At 55.8% G+C, this 11702-nt stretch overlaps 1 protein-coding gene across 1 annotated transcript; it reads left to right on the forward strand.

Moving 5' to 3' along the window:
* Positions 1–422: 422 nt before the first annotated feature.
* LOC147110100 (interferon-gamma-inducible GTPase 10-like) lies at positions 423–8015 on the forward strand. The gene is made up of 3 exons (XM_086004048.1): positions 423–527; positions 5938–6696; positions 7834–8015. The coding sequence occupies exons 1-2, from the start codon at positions 522–524 to the stop codon at positions 6625–6627; spliced, it is 696 nt and encodes a 231-aa protein (XP_085860174.1). The 5' UTR covers positions 423–521; the 3' UTR covers positions 6628–6696; positions 7834–8015.
* The last annotated feature ends 3687 nt before the right edge of the window (positions 8016–11702 follow it).

An 11702-nucleotide genomic window follows, 5' to 3' on the forward strand; every position in this document is an offset into this window, starting at 1 on the left:
CAGGCCTCTTAGACGTTTTCCCGGTTCGGGCCGCTCCTCCCGGTCTCCGATCCCGCGGTCTCTGGGTCTCGGGTTCACCCTCCCCAGGCCTCTTACTTACTGTCCTGGTTCGGGCTGCTCCTCCCGGTCTCCGGTCTCCGGTCTCGCGGTTCAGGCTGCGGCTCCGGCTCCGGCTCCGGCTCCGGCTCTGTCTCGGTGCCTCGCTTCCAATCTCTCTCTCTCTCACTTTCTCCCTCAGGAATATTAAGCTGACGTCCCTCCCAGGCCCTGCCCCTTTCTCTTTACGCGCTGACGTCAGGCGCCCGCCCCTCTCCCCATGAGGTCACCCCCCCCAAACCGGGCCGAGCTGCTGATTGGCGGAGAGCGGCCGTTCATTAATGCGGCATGACGTCAACGGCGGGCGGTGCCATTGGTTGCCAGGCACCGACGTCACGGAGCCTTGCCTGGCAACCGAGCCCCGGCCTCGCGTAGCGGCCTCCCCCGGGCTGGGGGAGCAGGCTGCGGGGAGCCGTTGGGCCAGGATGGAGGTGAGTGGGGGCAGTGGGGCTGGAGAGGGGGGGGAGTCTCAGGATTATTGGGAGGTCCCAGCCACCCTGATAAAAGTTTTATCATTTAAAATTCAATAAAAAATCTTTGCCCCCCATTAGGACCCCCTCTGGCTATGAGTGGAGTGGTTTACCTCCCCGAGGGGCGGTGGGTGCCAGGAGACCAGGGGGGGAGTGTGTGGGGGGTGGGTGGGCGCCGGGGTCTTGTTTTCCCAAATTTTTTTAATGTACTCACACGTAACGGGCTCAGCCGGGTGGTCGGAAACCGCTCGCCCACCCCGGGGACACAGGAGGGGGAATCGCAGACCCAGTACAGATGCCCCGGGTACAGACAGACGTCCCGGAGACACTGGGGGGCGTCGCAGCCTGGGTACAAACACCCCGGGTACAGACAGACGTCCCAGGGACAGACAGACGTCCCGGAGAGAGGGGGGGGATCGCAGACTGGGTACAGACACCCCGGGTACAGACTGACGTCCCGGAGACAGACTAACATCCCGGGGACACAGGAGGGGGATCGCAGACTAGGTACGGACACCCCGGGTACAGACAGACGTCCCGGAGACACTGGGGGGACATCGCAGACCAGGTACAGACACTCCGGGTACAGACAGACGTCCCGGAGACACTGGGGGGGCATCGCAGACCGGGTACAGACACCCCGGGTACAGACAGACGTCCCAGGGACAGACAGACGTCCCGGAGACACTGGGGGGACATCGCAGACCAGGTACAGACACTCCGGGTACAGACAGACGTCCCGGAGACACTGGGGGGGCATCGCAGACCAGGTACAGACACCCCGGGCACAGACAGACGTCCCGGAGACACAGGAGGGGGATCGCAGACCCGGTACAGACACCCCGGGCACAGACAGACGTCCTGGAGACACAGGAGGGGGATCGCAGACCCGGTACAGACACCCCGGGTACAGACAGACGTCCCGGAGACACAGGAGGGGGATCGCACACCCGGTACAGACACCCCGGGTACAGACAGACGTCCCGGGGACACAGGAGGGGATCGCAGACTGGGTACAGACACCCCGGGTACAGACAGACATCCCGGGGACACAGGAGGGGGATCGCAGACCCAGTACAGACGCCCCAGGTACAGACAGACGTCCCGGAGACACTGGGGGGGATCGCAGACCCGGTACAGACACCCCGGGTACAGACAGACGTCCCGGAGACACGGGAGGGGGATCGCAGACCCGGTACAGACACCCCAGGTACAGACAGACGTCCCGGAGACACGGGAGTGGGATCGCAGACCGGGTACAGACACCCCGGGTACAGACAGACATCCCGGGGACACAGGAGGGGGATCGCAGACCGGGTACAGACACCCCGGGTACAGACAGACGTCCAGGAGACAGACTGACGTCCCGGGGACACAGGAGGGGGATCGCAGACTGGGTACGGACACCCCGGGTACAGACAGACATCCCGGAGACACTGGGGGGAATCGCAGACCGGGTACGGACACCCCGGGTACAGACAGATGTCCAGGAGACAGACTGGCGTCCCGGGGACACAGGAGGGGGATCGCAGACCGGGTACGGACACCCCGGGTACAGACAGACGTCCCGGAGACACAGGAGGGGATTTCAGACCGGGTACAGATGCCCCACGTACAGACAGACGTCCCGGGGACACAGGAGGGGATTTCAGACCGGGTACGGACACCCCGGGTACAGACAGACGTCCTGGAGACACTGGGGGGGGGATCGCAGACCGGGATACGGATGCCCCGGGTGCAGACAGACGTCCCAGAGACATGGGGGGGATCACAGACCGGGTACAGACGCCCTGCGTACAGATGCCCCGGAGACACGGTGGGGGGGAGTGGTAATCGGAGACCGGGTACGGACTCCCCCCAGAGACACGGTTACAGATGCCCCACAGCTATTAATTCACCTATTTTATTGCGAATTCTTCGCGCATTCAGATGTACTCTTTCCTGAATCCTCCCACACCCCCTTCATTAGTTTAAAGCCCCGTCTACTGCCCTAGTTATTCGGTTCGCCAGGACACTGGACCCAGCCCGGTTTAAGTGTAACCTGTCCCAACGGAACAGCTCCCTCTTTCCCCAGTACTGGTGCCAGTGCCCCATGAACCGAAACCCCTTCCTCCCACACCACTCTTTGAGCCACGCATTTAAACCTCTAATCTGTTTGTCCCTATGTCAATTTGTGCGTGGCTCAGGTAACAATCCAGAGATTATTACCTTTGAGGTTCTGCTTTTTAATTTGGATCCGAGCTCCTCAAACTCTCTCAGCAGAACCTCATTCCTAGTTCTACCTATGTCGTTGGTTCCTACGTGGGCCACGACAGCTAGATCCTCCCCCTCCCACTCCAAGTTCTCCTCCAGCCATGAGGAGATGTCTTTAACACCGGGCAGGCAACACAACCTGCGGAACTCTCGGTCGCGGCTGCAGAGAACAGTATCTATCCCCCTGACTATATCGTCCCCGACCACAACTACATTCCCTTTCGCTCCCCCCTCTTGAATGGCCTCCAGCACCATGGTGCCATGGTCAGCTTGCTCATCCATCCTGCAGGCTATTCCCTCATCCACACAGGCAGCAAGAAGCTATTTACAATCTATATTAATGACTTGGAAGAAGGGACCGAGTGTACTGTAGCCAAATTTGCTGACGATGCAAAGATGGGTGGGTTAGCAAGTTGTGAGGAGGACACAGAGTCTGCAAAGGGAAATGGATAGGTACAAAGAGATCTGGTGGTCCTAGTACATAGAAACATAGAAGATAGGAGCAGGAGCAGGCCATTCGGCCCCTCGAGCCTGCTCTGCCATTCAATGCGATCATGGCTGATCATCCAAACTCCGTACCCTGTCCCTGCTTTCTCCCCATATCCCTTGATCCCTTTAGCCTTAAGAAATATATCGAACTCCTTCTTGAATATATTTAATGAATTGGCCTCAACTGCCTTCTGTGGTAGAGAATTCCACAGGTTCACCACTCTCTGGGTGAAGAAATTCCTCCTCATCACAGTCCTAAATGGCTTACCCCTTATCCTTAGACTGTGACCCCTGGTTCTGGACTCCCCCGCCATCGGGAACATCCTTCCTGCATCTAGTCTGTCCAGTCCTGTTAGAATTTTATAAGTTTCAATGAGATCCTCTCTCATTCTTCTAAACGCTAGCGAATATAAGCCCAATTGACCCAATCTCTCCTCATACGTCATTCCTGCCATCCCAGGTATCAGCCTGGTGAATCTTCGCTGCGCTCCCTCCATGGCAAGAACATCCTTCCTCAGATAAGGCGACCAAAACTGCACACAATACTCAAGGTGTGGTCTCACCAAGGCACTGTACAACAAGGGGTACGGGGAGAGAGCGGGAAAGTGGTTTTGAGGCCAAGATTGGATCAGCCATGATCTTATTGAATGGCGGAGCAGGCTCGAGGGGCCGATTGGCCAACTCCTGCTCCTGTTTCTTATGTTCTTATGTACCTCATCCCTGCCGGACAAGGGCAAAGGCCGAGGCTCCTCCAGCACTGCATCTGGGGTCCCCTTACCTTCCTGACTTGCAGTCACACCCTCCTGTCACTGACCACGAACCAGACTGGACCACTACCTAACCGAAGGGGTGTGACGGCCCTCCTGGATCAACGTGTCCCGGTAACTCTCCCCATCCCTGACCAGACCTGGACCGCTACCTAACCTAAGGGGTGTGACGGCCCTCCTGGATCAACGTGTCCCGGTAACTCTCCCCATCCCTGACCAGACCTGGACCGCTACCTAACCTAAGGGGTGTGACGGCCCTCCTGGATCAATGTGTCCCGGTAACTCTCCCCATCCCTGACCAGACCTGGACCACTACCTAACCGAAGGGGTGTGACGGCCCTCCTAGATCAGAGTGTCCCGGTAACTCTCCCCATCCCTGACCAGACCTGGACCACTACCTAACCGAAGGGGTGTGACGGCCCTCCTGGATCAACGTGTCCCGGTAACTCTCCCCATCCCTGACCAGACCTGGACCACTACCTAACCGAAGGGGTGTGACGGCCCTCCTAGATCAGAGTGTCCCGGTAACTCTCCCCATCCCTGACCAGACCTGGACCGCTACCTAACCTAAGGGGTGTGACGGCCCTCCTGGATCAATGTGTCCCGGTAACTCTCCCCATCCCTGACCAGACCTGGACCGCTACCTAACCGAAGGGGTGTGACGGCCCTCCTAGATCAGAGTGTCCCGGTAACTCTCCCCATCCCTGACCAGACCTGGACCACTACCTAACCGAAGGGGTGTGACGGCCCTCCTGGATCAACGTGTCCCGGTAACTCTCCCCATCCCTGACCAGACCTGGACCACTACCTAACCGAAGGGGTGTGACGTCCCTCCTAGATCAGAGTGTCCCGGTAACTCTCCCCATCCCTGACCAGACCTGGAACGCTACCTAACCGAAGGGGTGTGACGGCCCTCCTGGATCAACGTGTCCCGGTAACTCTCCCCATCCCTGACCAGACCTGGACCACTACCTAACCGAAGGGGTGTGACGGCCCTCCTGGATCAACGTGTCCCGGTAACTCTCCCCATCCCTGACCAGACCTGGACCACTACCTAACCTAAGGGGTGTGACGTCCCTCCTAGATCAGAGTGTCCCGGTAACTCTCCCCATCCCTGACCAGACCTGGACCGCTAGCTAACCGAAGGGGTGTGACGGCCCTCCTGGATCAACGTGTCCCGGTCACTCTCCCCATCCCTGACCAGACCTGGACCACTACCTAACCTAAGGGAGACGGGGCGAGGCTCGAGGCGCTCCGCGTCCCTCTTAGGGCGCTCAAACTGAATATCGCAGCGCAACGTGCCGCAGCGCCACATGCTGCGGCACGGCGCGCTGCGGTACTGCAGGCCTTCCGCCCCTTCTTAAGGGGGAGGGGCCTGCACCAGCACAATGAGCGATCGCAAGTGCCGGCAAAAGAGCCCGGCCCCGAGGAGAGGTGCCGGGCTCTCGGGACACAGCCAGCACCGCCCGGTGGGGGGGCGGATCAGGAGGCCGGGGACGGAGGTGCTGGCAGGCGGCCACCGAAAAAATGGCCGCCCTGCACCTCCATCTTAATTTGCGCCACAACCGCCACAGGTAGGCCCCGTGAACCGGGCGCGATTTGCGATCGGCGTTACAGAGGCGGGCGCACCCAAATATCGCGATCGGGGCGATAGCGGGGCGCTGCGCACACCCATGACGTCATCGGTGGCGGCGCAGCGCAACAGGCTAACGCCGCCACTAGCGCCCCGCTAAATATCGCAGAAGGCACGGCCAGTGGCGCTAAAGCCACTGAGTGCCCTCTTTAGGCGCTAACTGGTGGTGCAGCCCACCGAATTTCTACACCTTTAACTTTTTAAACCAAGAAACAATTATTACCCGCAGGATATGATGCTGTTCTTCTACGAGCTAATCATCTTAATCAAAAATACAGTCTCCTACTACCTCGGGTGGCCCGAGCCGGCGCCCACCTCGTGCTTGAGGAAGAGCAGCCTCAAGAAGGCCCAGCCCGCCGCTGCCGCCACCACCGCCAAGAAATACATCAACGTGGCGGTGACTGGGCCAGTCGGCAGCGGGAAAACCACCCTCATCAACGCCATGCTGGGGATCGGGGCCGAGGCCGAGACCCCGCCCGCCGGCGGCGGCTGCAAGATGCTGCCGCGCTCCTACCTCTACCCGAGCAACCCCGCGGTCCTCCTGTGGGACCTGCCGGGCATCGAGCCCAGCGAGATCAAGCAGCAGGCCTACTTGGAGAAGACGGACCTGCGCTCCTACGACTTCTTCATCATGGTCACCAGCGGCAAGGTGGGCGAGGAGGTCCTCTACCTGGCCAAGGAGATCGAGAGGATGAACAAGCACTTCTACTTCGCCCGCACCAAGATCGACGACTACGTGCACAACACCAAACAGCAGAACTTCAACCAGGGGGACCTCCTGCGCGAGATCCGCAAGCACTTCCACAAGAGGCTGCAGGGGATCGGGATCAAATTCCCCCGTATTTACCTCATCTCGGCACAGCAGAAGGACAAATTTGACTTCCAGGACTTCATCGAGGACTTCAACGATGAGTTTTGAGGTCGGGCCGGATGGGCCGGACGGGCTGGGGTGCTGAAGCCGATCTTCTTTTACATCGGGAGCTGAAGTGTAAGTGCCGACCTCCATACTGTCCCGCACTGTCGGAGGGGCAGTACTGAGGGAGCGCCGCACTGTCGGAGGGGCAGTACTGAGGGCGTGCCGCACTGTCGGAGGGGCAGTACTGAGCGAGCGCCGCACTGTCGGAGGGGCAGTACTGAGGGAGTGCCACACTGTCGGAGGGGCAGTACTGAGGGAGCACCGCACTGTCGGAGGGGCAGTACTGAGGGAGTGCCGCACTGTCGGAGGGCCAGTTCAGAGGGAGTGCCGCACTGTCGGAGGGGCAGTACTGAGGGAGCGCCGCACTGTCGGAGGGGCAGTACTGAGGGAGCGCCGCACTGTCGGAGGGACAGTACTGAGGGAGCGCCGCACTGTCGGAGGGGCGGTACTGAGGGAGCACCGCACTGTCAGAGGGGCAGTACTGGGGAGAGCCGCACTGTCGGGGGGGCAGTACTGGGGGAGCGCCGCACTGTCGGAGGGTCAGTACTGAGGGAGCGCCGCACTGTCAGAGGGACAGTACTGAGGGAGCGCCACACTGTCGGAGGGGTAGTACTGAGGGAGCGCCGCACTGTCGGAGGGGCGGTACTGAGGGAGCGCCGCACTGTCAGAGGGGCAGTACTGAGGGAGCGCCGCACTGTCGGAGGGGCAGTACTGAGGGAGCGCCGCACTGTCAGAGGGGCAGTACTGAGGGAGCGCCGCACTGTCGGAGGGTCAGTACTGAGGGAGCGCTGCATTGTCGGAGGGTCAGTACTGAGGGAGCCGTGTACTGTCGGAGGGTCAGTACTGAGGGAGCGCTGCATTGTCGGAGGGTCAGTACTGAGGGAGCCGTGCACTGTCGGAGGTGCCGTCTTTCGGATCAGACGTTAAACCGAGGCCCCGTCTGCTCTCTCAGGTGGATGTAAAAGATCCCACGGCCACTATTGGGCCCAATATTTATCCCCCAACCAACATCACTAAAACAGATGATCTGGGTCATTATCACATTGCTCTTTGTGGGAGCTTGCTGTGCGCAAATTGGCTGCCGCGTTTCCTACATTCCAACAGTGACCACACTTCAAACAAAGTCCTTCATTGGCTGTGAAGAGCTTCGGGACATCCTGAATTGGTGAAAGGGGCTGTATAATTGCCAATTTTTTCTTTTTTTCACAGCTCTGTGCCTACAACCTCCGAATCGACCGGTTCCTGATTGCACGTGTAGCAGAAGCAGGCTCCCCCAACATGAAGAGAAACCAATCGACAGGACCCCAGACAGCTTTATTTGAATCGGGGCCCTGCCACTGTCTGTATGGGACCTGGACAGGCCCGGCCCCGAATAAAACAAATTCCTTGCCCTTCTTCTCTCTGCCTCCCACCTCTCCGACCTTTCCACACTGGCCACAGTGTCAAAGAAAGGCCTCATTGGCTGCAAAGCGCTTTTGGACGCGCACCCAGTAGGTCCGCCACGGTCGAGTGCCTTACCATGGGAACGATATCACGAATGGCTAGTTCTGCAATATTCGGAGCCCCGGATGTGGTACGAATCACACTTGGAGCGCTGTGCACAGTTCTGGTCTCCATATACCTTGGTTAGACCACACTTGGAGCACTCTGCACAGTCCTGGTCTCCGTATACCTTGGTTAGACCGCACTTGGAGCACTGTGCACAGTTCTGGTCTCCATATACCTTGGTTAGACCACACTTGGAGCACTGTGCACAGTTCTGGTCTCCGTATACCTGGGTTAGACCACACTTGGAGCACAGTGTACAGTTCTGGTCTCCGTATACCTTGGTTAGACCACACTTGGAGCACTGCGTACAGTTCTGGTCTCCATATACCTTGGTTAGACCACACTTGGAGCACAGTGCACAGTTCTGGTCCCCATATACCTTGGTTAGACCACACTTGGAGCAATGTGCACAGTTCTGGTCTCCATATACCTTGGTTAGACCACACTTGGAGCACTGTGCACAGTTCTGGTCTCCATATACCTTGGTTAGACCACACTTGGAGCACTGTGCACAGTTCTGGTCTCCATATACCTTGGTTAGACCACACTTGGAGCACTGTGCATAGTTCTGGTCTCCGTATACCTTGGTTAGACCACACTTGGAGCACTGTGCACAGTTCTGGTCTCCATATACCTTGGTTAGACCACACTTGGAGCACTGTGCACAGTTCTGGTCTCCATATACCTTGGTTAGACCACACTTGGAGCACAGTGCACAGTCCTGGTCTCCGTATACCTTGGTTAGACCACACTTGGAGCACTGTGCACAGTTCTGGTCTCCATATACCTTGGTTAGACCACACTTGGAGCACTCTGCACAGTTCTAGTCTCCGTATACCTTGGTTAGATCACACTTGGAGCACTGCGTACAGTTCTGGTCCCCATATACCTTGGTTAGACCACACTTGGAGCAATGTGCACAGTTCTGGTCTCCATATACCTTGGTTAGACCACACTTGGAGCACTGTGCACAGTTCTGGTCTCCGTATACCTTGGTTAGACCACACTTGGAGCACTGTGCACAGTCCTGGTCTCCATATACCTTGGTTAGACCACACTTGGAGCAATGTGCACAGTTCTGGTCTCCATATACCTTGGTTAGACCACACTTGGAGCACAGTGCACAGTCCTGGTCTCCGTATACCTTGGTTAGACCACACTTGGAGTACTGCGTACAGTTTTGGTCTCCGTATACCTTGGTTAGACCACACTTGTAGCACTGTGCACAGTTCTGGTCTCCATATACCCTGGTTAGACCACACTTGGAGCACTGTGTACAGTTCTGGTCTCCATATACCTTGGTTAGACCACACTTGGAGAACTGATGGAGGTCTTCATAATTAGGAAGAGTTTTGATAGGATAAACAAAGAGGTGTTTCCACTTGTGGGGGAGGCCAGAACTAAGGGCCGTCGATATACGATAGTCTCTGATAAATCCAATAGGGAATTCAGGAGAATCTGCAGGATGTCTGCCGCAGCTCCGAGCGCACTGCTTGTTACACAGCTCAATGCCGCCACCCTGTGGTCGACCTAAATGTGAGCCAAACCAAACATTCCAGGCTGCAAACAGCCCGAGGAGGGGATTGCTATTTCTCGGGGGAATGCAAAAGGCTCTTTTTAAACAATAACTAATTGCGAGCAGCGTGGTATTTGCAGCCGGTCTCTAAGCCTGTTATCTGTGATTCAGCGACGGCGGTTCGACGCCCTCGTCTCCCGCCGGAAAACACGAATGCCTCTCCCGATATCTCGGGAATCTCTTCCAACATCAGTCCCACAGTGCTGGACAGAAGACCGGGACGTGGCTCAGCACTGATGGGCAGTCGCTCTTTCATCCCTAACCACCACTTCTCTGTTGTAATCACTATTGTCTCTCTCGCTGTCTCTCACTCTCACTCTCACTCTCTCACACTCTCACTCTCTCGCTGTCTCTCTCTCTCACTCTCTCAATTCAATTCAATTCAATTCAAATCGCTTTATTGGCATGATAAGGTACATCTTATGTTGCCAAAGCACCAAAATACATTTATGGTTGAACACATAAACGCAGATCTATTCGTACAGTGTATAAACAGATATATCCCTGAGTGTATAAATATACATTCGTATAATTTGTATATACTCTTTTCTTAGGTTTACTGGTTGTCCCTCTGTTTATGGCAAGCTGTAACATAGTGTGCCGCTAGTGTTACACAGTTTCTCTCTTCCCCTAGTAGGTATGGGAGTTTTTGGTCGTCATTCAAATTTCTGAATTCAGGGCATATTTTTGTGAATTTTGGGTAGAAATTCTCCCTGATGCCCTGATATTTTCCACAAGCTGTGAGGAAGTGCATCTCTGTCTCCACCACTCCCTGACTGCAGTGACAGCATATCCTGCCCTCTCTTGGCAGCCTGGTCTGTCTGTGTCTGCCTTTTTCGATCGTCAGGCAATGTTCACTAAGTCTGTACATTGTCAAGGTTTTTCTCAGTTTGCTATCCTTTACCATGGTCAGGTAATCAGCCACGTTGTATTGTCTGTTTAGGGTCAAGTAGCAATTGAGTTTGCTTTGGGTTTTTGTTGTTTCTGCCCAATATGACAGGTATTTTTCCTTTTGCTTAGTGACAATTGTGTTGGGCCGAATTCTCTGTGCTACGATGTCACTGTCCTGGGGCTGGTTATTGTTAGTAGTGTTAGTGGTTGCTTCACTGAGTCCCAGGACTAGTTGACTGAGGGTGTTCTTCTTTATGGTCCTGTCTTGGCATTTCAAGGCTTCGTAATGATAGCAGTGGGGGTTGCTCATTTTTAGGTGTTTCCAAAATTTGGTGGCTCTTTTTAGGATAGTGATTATTAATGGATATTGGCCTAGTTCCGCCCTGCATGCATTGTTTACTGTTTTCCTTTGAGTCCGGAGGATACTTTTACAGAATTCTGCATGTAGGATCTCAATTGGGTGTTTGTCCCATTTTGCAAATTCTTGTTGTGTTAGCGGTCCCCATACCTCACTGCCATAGAGTGCAATTGGTTCAATTACTGATTAGAAAATTTTTAGCCAAATGCTAATTGGGATTTCTATTTGGATTGATTTTTTAATGGCATAGAAAGCCCTTCTTGCTTTCTCTTTCAGTTCGTTCACAGCCAGTTTGAAGTTTCCCGTAGAACTGATTTTTAAGCCCAAGTATGTGTAGTTAGTGGTTCTCTCTCTCTCTCTCTCCCTCACACACTGTCTCTCTTTCTCTCTCCCTCACACACTGTCTCTCTCACACACACTCTCTCTCTCCCTCACACTGTCTCTCTCTCTCTCTCCCTCACACACTCTCTTTCTCTCTCCCTCACACACTGTCTCTCTCTCTCTCCTCTCCCTCACACACAGTCTCTCTCTCTCTCTCCCTCACACACTGTCTCCCTCTCTCTCTCTCTCTCCCTCACACAATGTCTCTCTCTCCCTCACACACTGTCTCTCTCTCTCTCCCTCACACACTCTCTCTCTCTCTCTCTCCTCACACACTGTCTCTCTCTCTCTCCCTCACACACTGTCTCTCTCTCTCTCTCTCTC

Source organism: Somniosus microcephalus, chromosome 12 (genome assembly GCF_052327205.1).
Source record: "Somniosus microcephalus isolate GS21.2 chromosome 12, FLI_Smic_1.0, whole genome shotgun sequence".
Lineage (NCBI taxonomy): Eukaryota > Metazoa > Chordata > Chondrichthyes > Squaliformes > Somniosidae > Somniosus > Somniosus microcephalus.